Raw genomic sequence first — 24197 nt, forward strand, 5'->3', positions numbered from 1 at the left:
TTGCAATGCCTAAATATTAAAAAGTATAAACATTCTTGAGATAAACTAATATCCAAATAAACTTAGAAAAACACTTTTAATATTTAGATAGCTCAATGTGTCAGTTCTTTGCAAATTAATCTATAAATTAACACTATCCAATCAAAATCCCACCAGATTTTTTTTTTTTTTTAGAGAAATTGACAAGGTGATTCTAAAATTCATATGGAAATGCAAAGGGCCAAGGATCTCTAAGGTAATTGAAGAGGAAGAGCAAAGTTCGAAGATTCATTGTATTTGAGAACAAAACCAATCATAAAGCTATAGTAATGAAGACCTCATGGAATTCAACCAAAGTTACATAAACTAACCAATTAACTAGATTAGAGAACCCACACAAAAATGGTCAGCTGATTCATGACAAAGGCAATAATGCAATAAGTGAAGAAAAATATATTCAATAAATGTCGCTGGATGAATTGGGTATGTGAAAATATATATTTATGGACCACTTTCTCTCCTATTACTCAGATATTAATTTCAGATGGATTGTAGATTTAAATGTTAAAATTAAACAATATTGCGTTTGGAGGACAGCACAGGAACACATCTTCATGACCTTGAAGAAGTTATTTTTTTTTTAAGATTTTTATTTATTTATTCATGAGAGACAGAGGAGAGAGAGAGAGAGAGAGACAGGCAGAGGGAGAAGCAGGCTACATGCAGGGAGCCTGACGTAGGACTCGATCCCAGGTCTCCAGGATCATGCCCTGGGCTGAATGTAGCACTAAACCGCTGAGCCACCCGGGCTGCCCAAAGTTAGAGAGTTCTTAAACAAGACATAAAATGCGCTAACCATAAAGAAAAAAGTCCCCATATGTATGTATAACAAGGGATTCATATCTAGAACGCAAACTTCCACTATAAGAATATATATAACTATAAGAATAAGGTAGATAACCCAAAAGAAAAATGAGGAAAAGATTTGAACATTTCACAAGATAATATCAAATATACAGAAAAATGTGTGAATGAGCACTTCAACTTCATCTCCCATCAGGGACTTGTAAATTAAACCATGCTGAGATTATCAGTACATATCTACCAGAATGGCTCAATTAATCCCAGAAAATCCCAAGAGTTGGAGAGGATGTGTAGTGTTTGGGATCCTTCCATATTGCTGGTAGGTTTATAAACTGGGATAATATTTTTGAACAGTTTTAGGCAGTATCTATCAAAACCAAAAAGGGTACATGCACTATGATTTCATTAACATAAAGCACACAGAGGCAGGCCCAACCCATGCTATTAGCAGTCGGGATGATGGTTACCCCAGGGGAAGAAAGGATGAGTACTTGATAGGAATACAAAGGAGTGTTCTGGGAAGCAAAGGATTGCTGTTTCTTGATCTGGATGCTGCTCACTTGAGTGTATCTAGTGTTGAAAATTCATTATGATTTACACTTATGATATGAAAAGTTATTATCTGTGTATGCCTCCAATAAAAAGTTTAATCGAACAACTCATTTTTACAGAGGAAGTAGACTAGATGGTAGAGACTTAAAAACACTACTCATTTTCACTTTATAATAGTCATGTTCCAAAGAAACTGTCTTTTAAAATCACCTTATGATCTTAGCCTTGAGTCACCTAGTACAATACATCTCTTAGCATAACCTAGGAAATCAGTCCTGCATTGCTGGGGATGAGGGTAGGGGGGAGTAGGGCAGGGGGCAATCCTTCTTCCTAATAAGAATTATTTCTATAACCTGTATTTTATTTTCAGGTTCAGTTCTCTCTTGCCTATAGTTATAAGTGTTCTCTTTTCCCTCTCTGCTTCTAGAAACAAAATTTCACCTAAAATAGTGGAGCAAAATTGCCTATGTATTCTATGTCCTAGAAAACAGGCCCTATTTTGACAGAACATCAGTTTCATAATTCAATCCTCACATAATTACATAATTCAAACTCATTATCTAACAATCCCCCTATTTTAACTCTATCTTTTTCTGTATATTTTAGTCCATAGCAACATGTTTTCTAGCTCTCCCACAACCATTTCGCTCAGGGGAGATGTCTCAAAGGTTTCTCTTCACATAATAAACTACCAAGAAAGAAAAGGGCTTGAAGATTTATGAATAATAGGTTCCGAGAAGCTTTTAGCCTACTGATCACTTACTGCACATTCAACAATTACTTTTTTTTTAAGATTATTTATTTATTTATTTATTCATGGAGACAGAGAGAGAGAGAGGCAGAGAGAGAAGCAGGCACCATGCAGAGAGCCTGACGTGGGACTTGATCCAGGGTCTTCAGGATCACACCCTAGGCTGCACTAAACTGCTGGGCCACCGGGGCTGCCCCTCAACAATTACTTTTTGAGAGCCCTTAGGGTGCCAGGCAATGATGGAGGCACAGAATCATGGTCAAGCATGTTGGTTTTGAATTTGGGGGTTCCAAGTTCAAATCCTAGCGATATAATTTGCTGTTTCTGTGAAAATGATCTGTTTACTTTGCATCTCTGTGACTCAGTTTACTCCTATATAAAATAGGGATCCAGTAATGCCTTTCCCCTGGCCTCATTAGGAAGGTAAAATAGCATAATCTGTGAAAACCATTTAGAACCATCCTTGGCACATCGTTAAATACTTGATACACATTAGCAGTTATTACCAGAAGAGATGACAACAAACGATTTTTGCCAAATTGCCTGTTGACAAAGTTCACCACCATTACGACTGCCTGCCATATCTTCTCCCCTAGCCACTCCACCCATGGTAGGAAGGCAGTGACAAACACATCAGACTAGGCCTGCGGCACTGGAAAGTCCTTAATCCATACCGGCTCCTGCCCTTTACAGATGAAAACTATAAAACCCAGAGATGTTGCCCCACCCAAAGAGAACCTCACACAGCTCATTAGCGGGTGGAGCTGGCCTTAGATCTTGGTCTCCAAATTCCTAGTCCAGGCACTGGAATCCTCATTCCTTCCTATGGCCCACATTTGACCCCAGCAAGGGGAGCAAGTAAGTGGTAATCCTCGTGGGTGGTAGGGGTGCAGGGCATCTTGCTGTAAGTTGTCTATTTTTAGCTTCTCTATATGGCCTCCTCTCTGCAGACTGACTCAGGCTAACAGACTGCTGTGGGATTTAAGGCACTCTCCATGGTGTTGCTTGGTGGTTGCCATGCCAACGAAATTTAGCAGAAATAGAGTTTTCTAGTAGATTATTCTGGTGGAGGCTTTAAAGCCAGATTAGAGCTCCGACTCTAAAGCTGAAATGATGCTAGTGATTAGTAATGGAACATAGTAGGCATGCCATTATTACTTGTTTGAAAAACAGAATACATAAATGCAATTAGGTGCATTAGGGAGATAAAGATGTAGCAACAAAGAACTTATGTGCTATGTAAAGTCAATACTTAAAGTCATTCTGGAGCAAGTTTACTCATATCCTCCTTGGATTTTCATAATTACCTGACATTCTGTGTCAAATGATTTGTTTGATTGCAGAGGACTGCCTCTGATCTTCAGGCCACTTACTAGCTCTGCAACTCTGCAACTCACAACTGCACAGATACTTGCTGCAGTCATGGAAAAGGTAACGGGAATCTGATCTGGGGTCCTCCTCTTATCTGGGGAGCTTATTCCATTTGAGAGGGTCTGTGTTCTGTCCTTCTAAAGTCCCTTTTTGGCAAATGTAATCACCATATTTAATAAAATGCATTTGTCACTTAAAAAGCCTCTGCGGTCCAAGAAACCTGTGTTTGAAAGGCTGTCCTGATCACAATGAGTGGATGCTATTAGATAAGGAGCGGGGCAGGGCAGCCCATAAATCTCCATTCAGTTCCCAGGGCTTTCAGCAAGGCTGCTTTGACAAACCCGTCCAATAGTCTCTTTCCCTCTTTAATGAAATCTATTTTCCCTATTAAGCATTTGGCCTTCCTTCTCTCCTCCTCCTTGCCTATTCTTCCATCCTGCCCATCATCTTTTCCTCTCTCCATCCCTCACTTCTTTCGCAGTGGCAGCACAGGCTTTTGGAGTCAAAACGATTCAAATCCTTACTATCTCTGATGCTTGTTAGTGATGTGACCTTCAGCAACTTTCATTTTATCTAAAGTGGCATTTCTCCCTTGTGCTACCAATGTCTGCCTTGAATGGTTATTTTAACAATGAATTATTTCTCAGATTTTAGGGAACGTGAGAGTCACCTGGAGATAGGTGAAAACGCAGATTCTCAAGACCCACACCCATAGATTCCAGATTAGGTCTGAATCCCAGACATCTGCATTTTAACAAGCTTCCCAGACTTCAAGGGCCTTACTTTGAGAAACATTAGATACGCGCATAAACACCCAGTAGCAGGACATTTAGTAGCAGGAGACACGTTGTAAACATTCCAAAGGTAGAAGCTATGATCATTATTCACTCAGTAGACATTTACTGAACATCTACTATGTACTAGGCATGATACCAGGCCCTGTGGATATGTCCCACTTAATTTCTTTTACTATGAATTGAACTTGTCCTATATCTACGCCTTGTCCATCCCCACTAGTTGTAAGTTCCTAAAGGGTGGGATAAAGCAGCATAATGCAGTATAAAAGAATATAAATACTAGAAAACATGAATTCTAATTCTATTATTTACTAGCTGTATGACTTCAGGGAAGTCATTTTCTCTCTCAGAATTTTATTTTCTGTGTCAGAAATTAGAATGGCTATGAGAATAGTGGTTAAAAGTCTGGAGTTTGGAGTCCTGGCTTTAATACTTTCTAGATGTGTGATTTTGGGAAAATTACTTAGCTTTTTTGAGCCTCAGCTTGCTAGTAAGTAGAAAGGGAATTCATTTTCAACATTCATTCTTCAAGAAATATTTACTGAGCACTTTGTATGTGATAGGTACTGAGAATACACTGAAGAGTAAGACAGAGAGGGTCCCTGACTCATGTAACTTGTGATTGAATACTGGACATAAATAAATAAGTAGCTACACAAATAATTCCATTGTGATAAAGTCTGTTGTGATAAATTTTACTAGCAGGAGCTGGCCTAGCTGGGCAGAATCAGGGTAGACCTCCTGGGAAAGGGGGCAAGGAAGTTGAGCCCTGAAGCATAAATAGGCATTATCTGGAAAAGAAGGACCTGAGATTGGAAAACTGGACTCTTGGAGAAGTAAGGGAATACCAACGTGGCTGAAACCGAGTGCACAAGGTCCCCTCCCCCTCACAGGTGTCGGAAAGATTAAATGAGATAATAAAATGCTTAGTACGGTGCCCAGCATAAACACAATGATCATGGAGATAACACACCTTTTGGTTTGTTGTAGACAGTAAATGAAGTACTGTGTAAATGAGAGGTTCCTAAAACTAGTATTCATCAGAATTACCTGCACGACTTGTTAAACCACAGATTGCTTGCTCCCACTTCAGTTTCTGATTTGGTAGGTTTGGTGTGAGGCACATGATTTGCATTTCTAACTATTAGCTAGGTAATAATGCTTAGCTGCTGGTTGGAAGTGGGAGGCTATCCCTTGAGAACAACTGGTGTAAACTGTTAGGTCCTGAACGCCTCTATCAAAGTTGAATCTCCCACAATCTTCAACTCTACATCTTACATAGTACAACTTCTCCATAATTGTTTGATACTCTCCTTGATACTTTAAGAGTGAAAGGGGACCTTGAAAATCGCCATCCTCTAATTTTTACAGGGGAGAAACTCAAGGACCAGAGGCAGGAAATTGCCTAAGAAATGGGAGGAGCCTGAACCCAAGAGCTTTTTTTTATCAAGGGCTACTTTTGGCATATTCTAAGGCAGGTGCCAGGAAGCCCCTGAGAGAGAGGCTAACCCTGTATGCTGCTCCCATCTGCTAGATGACCAAGATGAGGTTGCCCTCCATTACATGCACATTTCACACTTAAAATTATTTTACCAAGTGAACTGATTTTTGGAATAAACATTTTTGAGAGAGTCATCAGATAAATTCAATGAAATATTTTCAAAGGGAATGCACCCCAGCAAGACAGCCCATGTCACCCTTTACATGGAAATGAGTACACATTAGTTCCCCTTCTTTTTTTTTTTTTTTTTTTAAGTGCAGTCTCCTCTCTTGTAACTAAAATAATGAGAGCTGATTTTATCAGTGTGTGTCCGGTCAGAGTGTGTTTTACCCTCACAACCTCATTTGATCCTCATCACCACATTAAGAGGTAGGTGCTGATCCTCTCCATTTCACAGATGAGAAATGCAGGGCACAGAAAAGTTTAACTTGTGGCAGGTCCCAGAAGTCAGGATCTGAAACCCAGAATTAGGATTTGAATCATGTCTGACTCCAGAGCTCGGGCTCTTAATTACATGGATGGGACGATTCGCTTGTCCAGAATAAATAAACAAAATCTAAGATAATTATGGAGACATTTACAATGGAAATAAAATCAGTTTTGGAAGGAGTAATATAGTAAGCTCTGAGAACAGAGACACCCTTTAAGAGCCCAGAAGATGCACTGAAATATCTATACAGATGAACAGAACCTCTCTAACAAAAAAACCCAGCACTAACTTTTATCCTGGCTTCTTATTTCAAGAGTTAGACTAGGAATACCCCCCAAACAGGTTAAAATAAAAAGCTGAGTCACCAGGGTCTTTCAGAAGGAAAGAAACCTGTTTAGGAAGAGAAAGCTTCTCCTGCGGGGAGGGGCGGGGTCTGGGTGCCTGCGAACCCAGGAGGCAGAGGCGCGTCCCCTAGAGATGCGGGGGCGGGGGGAGGGGGCGGGGGGGCCTCTCGTTGTTATTTATTCACACCCCACACACTTTGCCAGATTTAGTTCTGCCGGCTAACCTAGCATCGGGGTGCTCGTCTCGTAAGGCGAGGGTAGACTCGAGGTCATCTGGGGACACCCCCGGCCCGGCTGCTCAGGACGGAGAGGTCCTGAAAGCACCCCCGCACCTCCCTACAGCCGGCCAGGGGAGGTCCCCGGAGCCGCGCCTCGCCCTCGCCCTCGCCCACCCCCACCCCCACCCGCTCCCGCTCCCGCTCCCCAGTAGCTGGAAAGTGCAAACTGGAGCTGGGCAGGGCCTGCGGGAGGGAGCAGCCGCGCCTCCGAGCCCGGCACGCCTGCCCCCCGCCCGCCCCCCCCCCCTCCGGAGCGATCGCGGCGTCTCCCCGCGTGATGTCAGCGGGCGCCGGGGCCGCATCCCGCTCCGCCGCTGGGGGCGGGCGCTCGGGGCTCCCCCGCGCGGGGCAGAGCGGCGCGGCTCGGCGCTCGCGGGGCCGGCGCTGGCGGGGCCGCGGCGCCCCAGGCCTCCCCGGGCCTCCCCCCCCGGGGCGCCCGCAGCCGCGCCACGCTCCGCCCTGGACGCCGCCGGTCCCGGCGCGGGGGCGCGGGGGGGCGCGGGGGGCGGCGCGGGCCCCGCTCAGCCTGATTTACGGCTCTGCTGAAAACCGCTTCGCTCCCGCAGCACCAGCACCGGCCGCCGCGGCAGCAGCAGCGGCTGCAGCTGCAGCAACAAGTCGGGTGAGTGGCGGCGGCCGGGCCGGGCCGGGGAGGGGAGGGGAGGGGAGGGGGGGAGGGCAGGGGAGCGCAGGACAGGGCAGGGCAGGGCAGGGGCGCGTCCTCTCCGCGCGGCGGGGGCCGGGACCCTCGGGGCGGCGCCTTCGCGGGCCCAGGAGATCAGGGCTGTGCCTGCAGCCCTGTGGCCCGGGGTCTGCGCTGGGGCCCTGAAGGCAGGAGTACCCCGGAGCGGGTGATTACGCATTTCCCCATTCAGGGATGCCAGCCTCTCCCGTGGCCCCCTGGAACCCCGACTTCCCCTGCCCTCACCTCTCTGCTGCCTTTTCGGGCCAGGGCTTGCATCCCGTCTGCACAGAACTGGCCCCCAAACAGCCCGGCGTAGCGCAGGAAGAGGTCCCCTCTCTAGGGGGCCGGAGGCTGGTGGACCTGGAGGCTTTGCCTGGCCGGCTGGGGACCGTCTGCGCCTGGACTTTTGAAGAGGTTGAGAGCCCAATAACTGCACTTTCCAGTCTAGTCCCTTAGTTAAGCTTCCTCTTTTGGGGGCCCAGTGCGTGTTACGTTTAAGTAGAAACCATTCCTGGAGGCAGTAGGTAAGCCCTGTTTGCAGAGTAAGGCTGCTAGCAGTCATCTGTTGCTAGGGCTAAGATGATAAATTCCTACAAGGAAATAAGAACTTCCTGTCCTCAAAAGAGTTATACTGATACCTGCCTGGTTCAAGTGTAAAAACAGGATCAGAGACGAAATAAATCCATTCAGAACTGTATTTTTATAATGTCTTGGCCAGGGCCAGAGCCCCACTTGGGTCAAAACATATCTTGCGATCTTGAGTTCCCAAATGTCAGTAAATTTGGAATATGGGCGGCTATTATTGTTACGATAACATTTTGATTTATGGCATCAGAGCAGTAAGCAAAGGCAAAATCTGAGGTTGAAAAATTTCCCGCTGATGGCATGTTTAATGCCACTGTGCCTAACTTGAGTAGTATCTTCCCTATGGTTGAAGGAAGATCAGTGAACTTGCTCTCTCAGGACAAATTTTGACAATTCATGTAAGTTCTCTCTCTCTCTCTCTCTCTCTCTCTTTTGGAATTCATGCTTATCAGGAGTGTATCAGTAAAATAGGGCATAGGTTTGCAGTTAGTGTATTAATAAATTCAGGAGGGCAGGATACTTGAATTCCACTTCGGAATCTGCCACTTGCCATCTGGCTTTGAATTAATTACTGTACCTCCTTGCTCCAGTTTTCTCATCTGCAAAAAGAGGAGTTACCCACCTTCCAGATCCTGGACAGGGGTTGGCAGGCTTTTTTGTAGAGGCCAAGCAGTAAGTGCTTTTGGCTCTTCAGGCTCTCGAGGTTCTGGCTCAACTACTCACCTTTGCCTTTTGTGCAAAAGCAGCAGCAGGTGTCACAGAAATGAGTGAATGCGGCTGGATGTGGGCCCCCAGATGGCAGGTTTCAACTTTAACGTAAGACAGTGTGTGCAAAAGTCATTTGAAGGCCAAAGCCCCTGCCCTGGTGGAGATGAGCGGCCAGGAGCATTTCAGGGGCGTGTTTTAAACGGGCTTATGATCTACCTGTTTTATTTGTCCCCTGTGCAGGACTTGAAGAGTGATGCAACAGAAGGCTTTTGAGGACAGCAGATACCCCTGGCAGGAGTCCTTGGAGAATGTCGCTGTGTGCCTGCCGTTCCGCTGCCCGAGGTGTGGCGACCACACCAGATTTAGAAGTCTATCCTCGCTGAGGGCCCATCTGGAATTCAGCCACAGCTACCAGGAAAGAACCCTCTTGACAAAATGCAGCCTCTTTCCGTCCCTCAAAGACACGGACCTGGTCACGGCCTCAGAACCCCTGAAGCCCGGGAAACTGCAGGGCAGCGGCCACGTGGCGAAGCAGAAACCCAGCTACGTGAGCTTCTACAGCATTTCGCACGAACACTCCCTGGACCGGAAGCCGCTGGAGGTGGTGGCGGAGCGGCCCATGTCCTACCTGCAGACCTACACGGCGGCCGACCTGCGCGCAGACCCGCTGGAGGGGCCGCGCGCCAGCCCGGGCCTGCCCGCCGCCTCCGACACCAAAGCGGCTTTCGAGGCTCACGTCAGAGAAAAGTTCAACCGGATGGTCGAGGCCGTGGACAGGACCATCGAGAAGAGAATCGATAAACTCACCAAAGAGCTGGCCCAGAAAACCGCCGAACTGTTGGAAGTCCGGGCTGCCTTTGTGCAGCTGACGCAGAAAAAGCAAGAAGTGCAGAGGCGGGAGCGGGCCCTGAACCGGCAGGTGGACGTGGCCGTGGAGATGATCGCGGCCCTCCGGCAGCGGCTGACCGAGTCGGAGGAGGAGCTGCTCAGGAAGGAAGAGTAAGTGGTGCTGTGCCTTCACTTTAGGCATCTCCCCACCCCACCCCCAAGTTACAAGCACCTGTAGAGCCAGGATTGCTGTTTATTGCTTGCAGGTGCTTTGGCTGCATTTCTCATTGAGACAGTTGCAAGTAGCATGCACAAGGCTTTTGATCTTACTTACCTCTCTGGGTATAGTCTGCAACCCAGCAGCAGGAAAGTCAAAATATTCAGCCCATTCTCGCCTCGGGAACTACAGAACGTTTTTACAGAGAGGAGTAGCACAGTCTGTCCACGGTGGGCTCCGTTCCTGTCACCCACTGGTGAGCCGGGGCGGCGAATGGGAAGGCAGAGAGGGGGCGCTAACCCAGCATTTGCTTCTTGATCGCCCCCATGTAGCAGAGTCAAGAACAGGAGGTGCTGTCTTGTTCAAGTATAAAAATATGCCCTAAATACCAGTAATTTTGGCTGCTTTGCCATTTTGGATTATCTGCTTGTGTTAATTAAATGTTGGTAGCTGAGAATCCATTTAATTATAGCTTTTATTTGGAAGAACCCAGAAGAGACTTCTGATACTGCTGACTTCTGTGATTTAAATTTGAGAATTTTCTTTTTGTAAAATGATATGTGATACAAGAGTAAGTCAGGCCTGCTTGCAAAGAGTTGACAAGTGGTTTTCACAAGATATAGGTGGTCAGAGAAACTATTACTTTAAAAGACCTCATACTTGGAAAAGCATTCCCTTATCAGTAAGTATAGCTTCAACTCAAACTAGAAAATCATACATAACAGTGCAGTGTATTCCCCAAATGCAGAATGCTGGATTTAATTTTAAATGGAGGCTGAGAATTCATAGAATCAAAGGGCATAAAAATCAAAGGGCATACACTAGGATAACTTAGAAGGAAGGATTCAATTAATTTGGATTATATAATAGAGGTAGACTTAATTTCATACTTTCTGTGTCCCCTAGCACTCTTTTATCATGTATTGTCTCTTAACATGTAGTAATTAAAGCTTCTCCATTTGTCGAGAGGCTGAGAACCCCTATATAGTAAAGAGATCATCACCTAGTATATAAACATCACCTACATTGTACCTACAGGTAAAGTCTGCTTTGATCAACTAGAAATTTTTTAGATTGCATTGTGGAGACAGATTCGAAAAAGCCACAGATCTACTTTGCTTTTAGGGAAATGATCTATAATGAAAAATGTCTCTCTCTTAGCTTCTGGAGTTTCTCAGGGAGAAGGTAGTGCCATGATGACCCATTGCAGACACCAGGGTGATTAACATTGCATCCCTGGAAAAATGGGGTTCCCCTATGTGCCAAGGAAAGCTTAGAATTAAATTTGTGGTATTTCTGTTTGAAGAGCAGTGAATTGAAAAGGAAAACAAACTTAAGTGTTTGCACATATCTGTCATATTTCACTTATTAATTATACAAGTAATAGTGAATTTAGAATGATGAATTTGCTGGTGGTTGCCTGCAGAGAAGCCAGTATGATGGAAGGGAGGGTCATATAATTAGATCTAGATTATCGTCAAGGATCTTTTATTTGGGGTTGTGGGTTCCAGAGTGTCTTCTTATTAAAAATCTCTGGTTAACTAACTTAGTAAAAGTGGGCCATGCATGGATCAGTTATGATATTAATCCAGTGTTGTCACCTGAGGACCACTTCAAAAAGTAATACATGCTTGTAAAAAAAAATTTAGCAGGGTAGAACTGTATGTATTAAAAGTGTCCCTTCCTCTCCAAGTATACCCTGCTCTGTCTTCCAGAGACAGTTACTGTGTAGCTCATTGGATGTCCTTCCAGACCTTTCCTATGTCAGTACAATCTTATGTACTTTGTACAGAGTTACTGTATTTTCCCAGATGGAATCATGACACATACTATTCTGCATTTGTTTTTGTTTTATCCTGGTATGTTGTAGGCATCTTTCACACACTAAACCTCTGAGCCACCCAGGCTGCCCCTTTTTCACGCACTAAATATAGGATTATGTCATTCCTTTTGGCTATTGTATGGTATTCTGTGGTGTGTTGCATCGTGGCCGATTTCTTCAGTTTTCTGTTAATGAATACATGGTTTTGTTCTATTTTCCAGTATTAAAAATAGTGCCTCAGTTAACATCCCTGTGCATATATCTTTAGGTTTTGTCAGTATATCTGAAGATGAATTATGAATTGGTTTTTAGTATGTCATTTTGGACTACTGGCGGGGGGGGAAGCAATAATACTGAAAAAAAAAAAAAAACCTTAAAGTACAGTGAAACTGCCTTAAACTTTTAAACATAAAATTAACAAAGTCTTCATTTTTTTTAAGCCTTCATTTTGCCTGTCCCGTCAGTTTCTCTATTCAAGTCTCAAATAATCACTCTTTCTGTACATAAAATAGCACTGAAAGAGTCTTGTTTATAGGAAAGACACTAGAGCTCTTGGTCTGAGAGGGTGACTGTGGCCAGCTCCCTCGGTCTGTAGGGTTCGGCCTCACAGACACCCACCCTTGCCTCCAAATGGGGATGCAGAGCAAGCCAGCTGCCCATCTGCCATGCCATTGAAACCACGTTAATTTGATGAGCTTTGCCTGGCTGGGACGTGCCCCTTCCCTCCTCACCATCCCTCACAGAGCTGTGTTTTCCACCTAAGAGGTGACCTTTTAGATATGGGAAGATCCTGTTTGGCCAGAGAACAAACCAGGAGTTGTGCTGCCCTACTAAACCCTTCCAAAGGAGCTCTCAAGATTCATTTATGAGAGAAAGCAAGTGTTACAGTCCAATTCGAAGTGGACTTAAACTCTGGAGACTCTTTGAGACACATGGTAGATTCAGTTTTAAAAAAAAAAACCCGCATACATCTCTACATGAGGCTCTCGTGTATGGATTTTTCCCCTCAACTTTAAAATCTTTAGGGTGAGGCTTATGAGGCTCAGTTGGTTATGGGTTTTTCATGAGGCTCTTCTGCTTACGGATTTGTTCTCTCAACTTTAAAATCCTTTCTTTCAAGCCAAAATGAAAGACTCTGGGGCTGTCTATAGGTGGAATCACCTTGCATTGTAGAAGTCCTATATAAGCTCTGTAACAGAGGAGATGGTTTAAGTAGGCAAGATCTTGTACTTTTTTGTGCTGGTGAGCCTCATTGTATCCCTGGAGAGAGTGCGTTTCTGGGGTGCAAATCCAAGAGAGATATTGTACATCATCTTTACGAAGTTTCTGCGACTTTAAAAGTCCTACTGAGGCAGGCATTTACTTATTCAAAAGCTATAGGGTAGCACTGCCCTAATCAGGTAAATCAATCCCAGCCAACCTTGCAGTAAGATATCCTTTAATAAGAATGGACAGACTTGGATGGTAGCTGATTTGTAGTTAAGTTGGTCATCCGAAGTTTGGAGCACATATTTGTAATAATGGCAATCCCAAGTTTTTCTGTACCTCCTTTGGTAAACCCTAACTAAGGACCTGTGATGTGCCTGGCATTATGCTAGGTGTATATGAGGAACATAAAATTCATGCTATTTTCCCCTAGGGAGCTAACATCCTACATAGGAAGAATAAAACATACCTGTGAACATGTCCATGTTTGGACCCAAGGTAGTTAGAACAAATGGTGAAATATAAGGTGTGGTTTCAAGATGATAAACCATTAGAGAACAGAATTTTTTTTGTTTTTTAATGTGGAGAAGCCAAACTGAGGAAGTGCGGATGAAGGGCAGTATTTGCATGGGTGGCCAGAGGTGAGTGACATTGAAGGGACAGCAGGGAGAAGAACTATTAGAGGTGGCCTCCGGAGGACATCGTGTGATTTTTGGAACTGGAAGGTACCCCTTGTCTCCTTCAGGATAACACTCATTTAAAGAGGTGGAAAATAAGGCCCAGAACAGTGGAATGACTCGCCCAAGAACAAAAATTAAGTAGTAGAGCTGAAATTGAAACCCATATTCTCTGTCTCTCTGCTGAGTGCTTTTTCCATTAATTCACTGTGTCGCAGCCAGACTTTTGAAAATGTGGTATTTGCCCAAAGCGTCAAGACTTATGTAATACTGAATCTGGCCCATTTTGGAATGGGCTGGCTTCTTTGCTGTTTTGAGAGAGCTGCTATGGTGACATCATTTATTTTTCTGATGGGATTAAAGGAAAATTCAGCTGGCATCAAAGGTGTTGGGAAATAGGAAAATGTTGGCGTCGTAAGTGTGGTTATGATATTAAGCTCTGGAATACCAGCCCAGGGCTTTTAACTTGACTCTGGATGTCCGTGGCCAGTCAAATGGAGCATATGCTACTGCCAGCCTGTGATTATGGTGAGGGGCCTCTGTAATTCTATCTCGTCTTCATCCTACTCCCTTGTGAGCTATGATAGAAATCATCTTTCCCTTCTTCCTTCATTATTTGCCCTGTTCCCAGCTGGGAGTCAGCCAGGAGATAAAGCTTACACTAGGTGCCTGCTGAGTGCCAGGTACTGTTCTAGGTCGTACAGTGGTAGACTGAATGAGTCTAGTTTCTGCTTTCATGGCAGGAAGAGAACAGAAGGTAAAATTAAACATTAAACGGACTGTTAGGGGTATGATAAAAGAAGCATAAAGGGATGGCCTGAGTCAGGAAACGTGCCTTTAGGTTTCTATCCAAAGCTGGCTTTTTAAAAGGGATGCTGGCCTTTAAGAGGTAAGTTTGACTTGGTAACTTGCTTTGCACAGTTAAACCGCCTTGCCACTTAATTATAGCATTCCCATTTTTGATCAGCTAAAGCAGTGAGTAGACAACTTGGTCTCCAGATGGATCCATAGCTAGGAAACAGGCCAGGAAAAATCATGTTACATGTAAGGTTCAGTGGGACAGGGAGGGGTCTGTTTGCTCCACATTTTAGTGTGTTTGTATAAATGAGGTTCTCTCCTTCCAGGCTACTTTCCATGCAGACTTAAAACTAATGTGGGAAAAACAACATCAAACATGCCCCCCGATAGATGGTAAAAGTTGGAGACCAAGGAAAATATTGTTTTTCCCTGTCTAATGTCAGTGTACCTCCTTTCTCTCTCTGGACCAAGGGGCTTAGATGTAGTGTTGATCTACTTATTACCAACAAGAGTCATTTGACTTTCTCATTAGAGTTATTTTTTAAGCTCTTAGTGAGAACTATATGCCTTTTGGTTTAGTCAAAGAAGCCTAAAAGAGAAAGGTGAGGCAAAGGGCCAACAAAAGTAGAGATGACATGGCTTCAGATGGACAGCAGGTGCAGATTCCAGCCTCTTTGGCTCCGTGGGGTACACAGGAGCCTATCACAAGCCCCAGATTTGCAGCCAGACTCCCAGCACTGGAAGGTAGTTGGCTCCATCTTCAGGATTTGCCTCCTCGCTGACATTAGGGTCTGTCTGAGGTGCTCTGTGATCAATAGCTAGCCTATTTTTAGCCAGAGGTATTTTTACCATTTCACATACCTCCAAAGAGGTTCATAAATCAGTAATGTAAAATGAAATTTAAATAACTTGGTAGAGCTTTGCCTTTGGGAGGAGAAGCTGATTTTAAAGTGTTGTTTAAGAATAGAAGAGAAGCATCAATTTAGATCCCACCCTCAGTCCTGTGGGAGGTACCTGGATTGTGGACTACTGTTTGGTTTTATGCCCCAGTACTTGTCTGGAAAAAGATAAAAAGAAACCTCAGGCTCTTTTTGTCAGTTAAAGATTTTCCACTAAAGATGTGGTTGTACATTTTGTGCATTCAGCAGAAATCTGTTGTGCCCCTATTGTGTGCTGGGCTCGTGTTTGGTGCTGGGGCTACCACAGTGAAAGAGCAAGCAAGGTCCCTGACCACCCAGATGTCACAATGGAAGGGGGGTAAATGGCATAACTAGTGCTGTCTGCAGTTTGCGATCTGATAGGATGTAACGTTCTGCGGGAGCACACAGCAGGTCACCTAACCCACACCTAGGCATGTGTGGAAAAGCTTTCTAACACAAGAGCCCTGAGGTTAGAAGGTGCACTAAGAACTGGGGCTAAGGAGAGGCAGGGGGAGGGACCCCAGTGAGAGAACAGCATGTGCAGAAGTAAGAATTGGCTCACAAGCTGAATGGAGTTCCCTGGTGCTGCAGCAGAGAGGGAGGTGATGTGCATTTATGAGGCCCAAGGGGACCATAAGGCTATAAGATGGCCATGAAAGCTGGAAACAGGGAAATAACTGTAAATTACAGTACATGATATGATCAGTGTGTTGTCTCCTATTAACAATGCATGGTTCAATGGGTATGTAAAATTGCAGTGAACACCACGGTGCATTAATACACATTTCCCTCTATCTCTACACCTGCTTTTAGAGTGGATTTGTCACATGATCATGTACCTTTAATTTTTTCTGAATTATCCTATCTTTAAGCCACCTCAGAAGAAGTAACGGGGGGGGGGGGTTTCAGTCTGTAAAAAAAATAAATAAATATCACCTGTTTCAGACCTTAATCCTGTAAATGAATGAATACATGAGGTAACAAATACTTTTTCTAAATAAAGCTTTGATTACACTGAAAGGGCTATTTCATTAGATGCCCTTTTTGTTTCTGAATCTCAGGATACTAACAGATTTCTAGCTCTGCAAGTCTTTCTGCCTAATGGTGAGCTTCAGGCCGTTTCTAATCCTATACTGGTACTTTTTCCTTTAGTATCAAATACTGATTTAAATAAGCATCTTTTCCACCAAGGCTTAAAACCTTGCATTCTATCATATTTAGCCTTTTTAGAAAATATGTATATGAGAAATCAAAGTTGGGGCTGGAAGTGGCATAAAATCCGTTTCCCCAAAGCTGGTTTTCACCACAGCCTGATGGGATTTCACTCAGGCTGTCTTTTCTTCCATCTGGCCCTTCAGTCTTCCCCTTGTATTCTAAGTCACAGGGTTGAGAACCTAAAATAAAACCACACATGTCTCCTCCTCTTCTCTCTGATGACATCATATTATTCTTTCTTTTAGTCATTCAGCTCAGCTTTGTTAATTACATATTTATTGCAGCATTTGTTTCTTTTAATGTTTGCTTCTCCCACTCTATCAACTTAGCGCACCACCAGCCTGATCCAGCCTGCTGTCTGTTTTTGAGGAGCTTGTGAGCTAAGCATTTTTAACCTGAAAAAAAAAAAATTCAAGGGAAAAATAATAACTCACAATATATGGATAGTACATGAAATTCAATTTTCAGTGTCCATAAGGTTTTATTGTTACACAGCTTCTATGGTTCCTTTGTGTTAGGCAGAGTTGAGTAAGTGTGATAGAGATCATATGGCCTGCAGAGCCCAAAATATACTACCCGGTCCTTTACAGAAAAAGTGGGCTGACCCTGGGTTAAGCAGTAAGCTTCATGAGGACAGCCATGGATTCCTGAGTGTCCCAACACCAAGCCCAGTACCTAAGCTAATTCAATAAATGTTTGTTGAGTTACCAAATAGTGAAACAAATAAATGTGTGGACGGTGACTGCATCTTACTGGGGTTCCAGCCCTCCTTGTCCACCCCTCTCCCAAATTCTGAGGTTCAGGATAATTTGTACGCAGCCTGGCAGCACTTCTCAAACTTGTTGACCCCACTTCTCCTTATGTTGCTAAAAAAAATAATCTGAGGGCCTCCAAGAGTTGTTGTTTGCATGAGTTTTGTCTACCAACATTTACTGTGTTAGAAATCAAAACTTATAAAAAACAATGAGTAATTTATTTAAAAATAGCAATAAGAAACCTGTTACTTGTTAATATAAATAACATGTTTCTATGAAAAATAACTATTTTCCCAAAAACAATTTAGCTAAAAGAGTCACGTGGTTTTATAAGTTTTGCAAATATATTTAATATTGGACTTAAATAGAAGGCAGCTGGACCTTGTTACTTTGCATTTAGCGTGTTGCAAAAATATGTTGTTTTGGTTGAAATAGATGAAGGAAATCCAACCACATATATACATATGTAGTAAGAAAAGGGAGGGGTGCTTTAATAGTTTTTTTTTAGAGAACAGAAGATATTCTGCTTAGATACTGTGTCAAAAGTTGACAATTGGTAGTTTCTCCAAGAATCATGGAGATTGCAATCTGAAATCCTGTCAGTGAATATCTTGTTCTCCCTTATATTGAAATCTATTGGTCTGTCTTACCCTTTGAATGGATATTTTACTGTTTGGTCTAATTATTCAAGAGATTATAAATGTAAAGTGGTCAAACCTCGTTCTCTTTCATTCAGGAAATTCCCATGATTCCTTGGGGGAAATGAGGTGTTTCTGGATATTGTCAGCCCAGATTGAACAGGATGTGAAAGGGGAATCTGAAGTTGTATACACATGCTAGTCCATAATTAGTCACTGGGTTTTGTTACTGTTTTTATATAATACAGACACCCAAACATATTCTCAGCATGAGGCAGTCCTCTAGCTGTTGTCTTGTATAACATCTTATTTAAAATTAAATCATCAGGCTTGTTTTAACTGTCTTTTCTTTTTCTTTTTTTAGTTGATGTGAAACACTCATAAACTGAAATTAAGTTAGTATTGACGCCAGGTTGGTTGAAAAATGCAAAGGGTGTTAACTTCTCAGCTTCAGGGCACAAGGTAATTGGATGAGAGAGAGGTTAGAAAGAGATGCTTCTCTTCTACAACATGGCATAACACTCCAGGATCAGCTAGGAGCACTAATGTTAATTTGCAAAAGTTTTATATAGAACCAGTAGCAGAACATTACATGATTTAAAAATATAGCCACAGTCATCAACTGTACTGTACTCAAGATTTGTTTTCTTGCTTTTGAGATGTTAATCCTGTGGGATTAAGCTGTCAAATGTTGCTGTTTTACATTCTAAGTTTACAGCCTGAGAGCCCCCAAATAGTAAATATGCATAGAAAAAAAAAAGACTGGAAAAATATACTAGGATGTTGATAGTAGTTACCTCTGGGTATTGGGATTATGAGTCATTTTTTGTTTCTTCCTTGTCCTTTGAAAATATTCATTACAAGAAATATGTATTTAACATTACATGTCATGTATTATATTGAGTGATGGGTTTAGAGCAGAGAACAAAAAAGCTGATTTGGCCCTTGCTCAGTTTTAGATATTTTAATAAGCCAATTTTTATGTTTCCCCAAATAAATGTAAAATGTTTATAATATAGTAAATACTATAAACCAAAATGAATTGAAAAAATACATGAGCTTTTTTTCTCTGTTTTTCTTTTGGGTAGGGGAGAGGGTTGTCGGTTTTGTTATTTTCCCTATACGTACAGTTTGGAGACTTGTGTCATGATTCAGGTATCCTAAATATCACCTACAAAGTCTCTACAGTGGACTTGATTCTGAATGGATGGGAGCCTTAATGTCAAGAAGAGGAAGAAATAGCCATATTCTTGGGGTCTGTTTTCTAAAGGAAATCAACTGTTCCTCAGAGCATGAGTGGATGTAGCATGTAGCATGCTGGATGTAGCACCCGGACGGACTCTCCATTATTTTGCTCTCATTTAAAGTTACTTAGGAGGCAGATCAAAGCTGGATGATGATAGAGCTTGAAAATTGGCTGGTGTCTGTGGCTTCAACAGTTTGGAAAGTGCACGTCTTCCACTTAGGGCTCATACGGAAACATCTGGAAATAAACTTGAGACTTGATGAAGGGAGAAAAACTGTTTTCCAAAAGGATTCATTTCTTTTATGTGAATATTTCTTAGCTACTGAGAAGGAATAGAATTATTATGGGATTGGGGTTTAGGTTTGATCCTGGAAAGGAAACTAGAAAAAAAAGGGGCTAGTATAATAAGCAATCTGTGATGAATCATGTCAGAACCAGTCTCTCTTCTATTTTTATAAATATATAATTTTCCAAGGTTTTGCAGAGACGTTTGACTCTGTAGGAAGTGTCTGAAAAGTTTCAGTATAGCCAAGTGTGACATTTGTGAGAGAAAAAAAATCACAACTAATTGTAAAAGTGAGTCACTGACTAGTTGTGTAGAAAAAAGGAGCTGGAAACTACTACCAGCTATTTTACGGAAACCTTTTGCAAAATTTCACGAGTCAGACTTACCTGAAGTTCTGCTCTCCAGAAATTATGGAGCTAAGTGGAAGGTACACAGAAGGCAATGGATTTCATCAACTATCTAGAACAACTGCATGAGGTTAGATTTTTTTTTTTTTAAGATTTTATTTATTTATTCATGAGAGACACAGAGAGACAAGAGGCAGAGGGAACCTGTTGCAGGACTCAATCCCAGGACCCCAGGATGAGATTAGATTTTTTTAAAATAGGATTTCTTAATCTGAAATGAAAGAGTCTGCGAGGATAATGAGCAGTCCTTAGAATCTTGGTTCTGTGTAAGTTGAACATGGCAAGAAAAAGGAGGGAGTGCTCCTCCTTGACGATCAAGAGAGATTCTGAAGACCTATAAAAGGAACACTATATCCACCAGGTAGTAAAATGATGGAATTCATTACCCCGGGTGGGCATGGCAAAACATACAAAGGGAAAGGCTGAAAGGATCCTCATAATTTCTTATTGAGAACTGGATGCAGAGTTGTGATGATAGGTCATGCTGATGACCTGATGCTTGGCCTGAGAAAAAGGGCAAGCACCTGTGCATATGTGTGTTTGTAGAAGTTGCTCATGAGAATGGCTACCAAACTGTTACAGATGGTTGTCTCAGGATAATGGGGTTTCAGATGGTATTTTCTTCTTAATATTTCTAATGTATTTAAATTTTTATAAAGAGTTGCTTTCATTATAAATTGGGAAAGTATTATTTTCATATGTGCGTTAGGAATAACAAGATATAAAATTCTAATACAGTGATTAAAATGTCTGGATTTGTGAGTCAGAACGAATTATGTAGGTAAAGGCATATTGTTTGAGGTATTCTGCTCAACTTTTTTTGGGGGGGAAGGATAGCCTGCACATTGATTCTCCTCTTTCAGCTAAAATAGCTTTCCCACAGACCCGAGGTCTACCTCAGGATGGCATTTCTTGGGCTGTTTCACTTTTAGCTCAAAAAGACACAGTTGGACAAGGTGACTCATTTTATGCCCTTCAGTGCTCAGCATGGCCTTTGTTTCCATACCTTCCCTCCCTGTGCTCTCTTCTCACCCAACAGCTAGACTTTTAAAATGAAAGTCAGAACTTTTCTCAGAAGCAGCCAATGGTTTCCCATGTCATTTGTAAGAAAATCTGGGGTGGCCGCACGCCCCCGCCTACCATCCTCCTCTTGCCTGCCGTGCTCCAACCACGCATCCCACCATCGGTGTGTCCCGCGAAGGCCTGGCCTGCTCTATCCAGGAATCTGCCTGGCTTATTCCTTGCCTCCTTCCAGCAGAAATCTGTTCACGTTTCTCCATCCTGAAGGTTGCCCCTGACCTCTTTCTAAAACACCGTTCACACTTTCCCTTCCTCTGTTACCAGTTCTGTTCTCTTGCACCCAATTTCAGTTTTTTCCTTAGTGCTTATCATCACTGACATAGATATTTATTTCTGTACTTGATAATGACTCTTTCTACCGAAATGTAACCTCCAAATGTAATCACTGCAATGTAACTTCATGTCTTTCGCCAATGCTGCGAGTGCCCAGCCAAGGACAGTGCCCCACATGTAGTAAGCACTCAATAAATATGTGTCAAATTAATGAATGCCTGTCTGATTTCTCCACCTTGTGTTCTGACATTTTTGCCTTGCAGAGAAGTTGTTACATTCAACCATTTCCTGGAAGCAGCAGCTGAGAAGGAGGTTCAAGGGAAAGCTCGGCTCCAGGACTTTATTGAGAATCTGTTGCAACGGGTAGAACTGGCGGAAAAGCAGTTAGAGTACTATCAGAGCCAGCAGTCCGCCGGCCTCTGCCGAGACATCAGTGAGCACGTGGTAAGTCACGCAGGCCCAGCCACCAGGCGTGCAGGCCTTGGGTAGGATGAGACTGATGGGGTCAAGGACCCAGGAAAGGGGAGCTGGGGAGTGACTTGCAGGAACCTTCTAGACCTCATTTGAAAGCACAGCACCGGCCATGCCTACGGTATGAAGTGATGCAAGTGAATCCAGGACATGGGAAATAAGCAAAATCCGTGATGCACAGTTGTCTTTGCCCTGCCACTCCACACCAAGATGGATAGGTAGAAATAGTTTTATATTATAGATTAACAGTATTGGAAGTGGCCAAAGAACTCATCGGTCTCGACCTGGGTGCTCAAGTAGATTGGAAGGTATTAGCCTGTTCTGGAGCTCTTCAGGAGAATCTTAAGAAAGCTTTGGCCTTTCCTTGTAACAGCAAAATCTAACCACGTACCTCTTTTTTTTCCTTAAGGGGAAGGATGGCACTATGTGATAGACTTTATAGGTGAAACATTCTTTAAGTAGATTTTCAGAAATTCTTAGAAAATTTCACAGGTGGCAGTTCTATAATATATTTTTGTATACAATTTTATATGTTATTTCAGAGACCTAAGAAACACCTGAGAGTCCAGATAAGAACCGTGAATATGGCTGAAGGTCCAGATGCTACTAAGTAGCTTGATCAAGATTCCCTGGTCTCTTTGGGGGTGGGGAGAGATACAAATAACCACGCCCAAATGAGGGAGATGAACCCTCCAAACAATTTTTTTGATATCAGCAACAAAGCCAAACAAAGGATTTTTGAAACCCCACAGTGGTTTATTTTTAACATTTTCATGATCTCTTCAACTTTACTTACGCTTAGCCCTTCCCCAAAAGATTCTAAAATGATTCTTTTACTTGCCCCCCAGATGGACTGTACACATAAGGAAAAGAAAAATAGGAAACATTTATGCTAGCCAAAATGTTGGTAAAATTGCTACTGGTTGATTAAAATGTTTAGTTTGAGCATTCTGGAAGCCAAGATTGAACGGAAACAAGATTAAAAAAGAAAGAATGAGATGAAAAGCAGGCAGATAAAGGAAGGAAGGTGGGAGGGACAGATAGACAACAGGAAAAAAATGGGGAGGGGGGAAGAAGAAGTGAAGAAGTGTTATATAACCGTACTGTAATGTACACTCCGTGCAGTGTGGCAGCAGGAACTCTAGAACTTTCCAGTCAGGAAAAAAAGTAGACTGGAAAGAAATAAGTTTGTTACCTCTGTGAGGTTCCAGTAACTGTAATCAAAGCAGTTTCAGCCACAGTGACATGTTTATTATTTTCCTGTTGGTGTTCGTGGTCTCCGGAGAGGGAGCTTATACTTTCTTCCTCGATTTTTCTCTCATCTCCTTGGGAAACTGTGAGTCCAGTCATAACTAACTATGGCTAGAGGGATACTCTGAACTCCTTTCTGCCTTCTTCCCACCCTGCTCTCTATCAGGAGGGAGTGTGGCATGAGATCATGGAGCATAATGTGAGGTGAAAAGGCCTGGCTTCCAGATCATTCCAACCCTACTCCTCGTCTTCCTGGGCCTATAATTCTTCTATAAAATAAAGCAGTTGGACTAGATGCTCGCTAGCATCTTGGCCTCCTAAATTCTCTGATCATCACCTGATTTGGTTAAGAATTCTAAAAGTGTAGCATTATTAAGTTTTAGGCTTACAGATAACCCAGAGCTAAGAAATGGGTAAAATTCTACTGTACCAAGCCAAGAGGATCTTAAAGAAAGGGAGAAAGCAGTGGAAGGCAAGGACGAAGAGAAGCAGCATATTCATTCTCTCTTATTTATATTTCTGTGCTTGTTTTCCTCTGCTCAGCTTATTTTTCCAGCTTGAAAATTAAGCATCTTTTAAGAGACATTGCCAATGATTATTTTCACCAGATGGTACACACCGTCAAAAGTTGGACAGTTCTCCGCTCTTCTAGTCAGCTGTGTATATACGAGGTTATATGTGTGTGTGTGCCTGAACGCACGCAGTGCACACAAGTATACACATAGACACATAGATAAACAGACACACATGTACACATACATCCATACATACATATACAGCAGGAAATTAGTCCATATTTATGTTTATGCTTCCTATGTCCCAAAAGTGACACAATCTGCCTTCATCAGACGTGATCTACCTGAGGAAGAATGGACTAATTGAAATAAAGTACAATGCAGTTAAGATGATTGTGGGGAATGTAGAAGTGAGAGCTGTCTGTGAGTAGGACACGGTCACGCCACATGAGATGGACTGTATGACTGTTGTCGGGAGGATACATTGCCCTGAGAAGACTGAAAATGAGGCGCATTGTTTCTGAAAGGATTGAGTGGAGACACATCTTCCCCATGTTCATGGAAGTCCTCCAAGCTCCTCTTTGGACAATAGCATCGCACGTGACCATGTAGTCTACAGACCCTCAGACCACTACTCCCTTATCCTTCATCTCTTTAATCTTAATAGTATAGATGCATCTATGAAATTGGAAACAGTGTCTTTGATGTAATGCAAGTGCTAAGTCTGGCCTCCCAGGGTTGCTGTGG

At 42.9% G+C, this 24197-nt stretch overlaps 1 protein-coding gene and 1 long non-coding RNA gene across 6 annotated transcripts in view; both read left to right on the forward strand.

Moving 5' to 3' along the window:
- Positions 1-517, forward strand: part of LOC144312239 (uncharacterized) — a 57614-nt gene extending 57097 nt beyond the window's left edge. The window contains exon 4 of the long non-coding RNA XR_013377733.1: positions 175-517. This is a non-coding gene — a long non-coding RNA (uncharacterized LOC144312239). The remainder of the gene's footprint in view (positions 1-174) is intronic.
- Positions 518-7324: 6807 nt separating this feature from the next.
- The window catches only part of ZNF365 (zinc finger protein 365), a 115677-nt gene continuing 98804 nt past the window's right edge, over positions 7325-24197 (forward strand). The window contains exons 1-3 of one of the 5 annotated variants that reach the window (XM_077894659.1): positions 7325-7489; positions 9086-9844; positions 21477-21657. In XM_077894659.1, coding sequence (XP_077750785.1) covers positions 9099-9844; positions 21477-21657 — 927 coding nt within the window. In that variant the 5' untranslated portion in view covers positions 7325-7489; positions 9086-9098. The remainder of the gene's footprint in view (positions 7490-9085; positions 9845-21476; positions 21658-24197) is intronic. The other 4 variants (XR_013377731.1, XM_077894660.1, XM_077894661.1 and 1 more) reach the window with 4 other exon arrangements.

The sequence above is a fragment of the Canis aureus genome, chromosome 4 (genome assembly GCF_053574225.1).
Source record: "Canis aureus isolate CA01 chromosome 4, VMU_Caureus_v.1.0, whole genome shotgun sequence".
NCBI classification, from domain to species: Eukaryota; Metazoa; Chordata; class Mammalia; order Carnivora; family Canidae; genus Canis; species Canis aureus.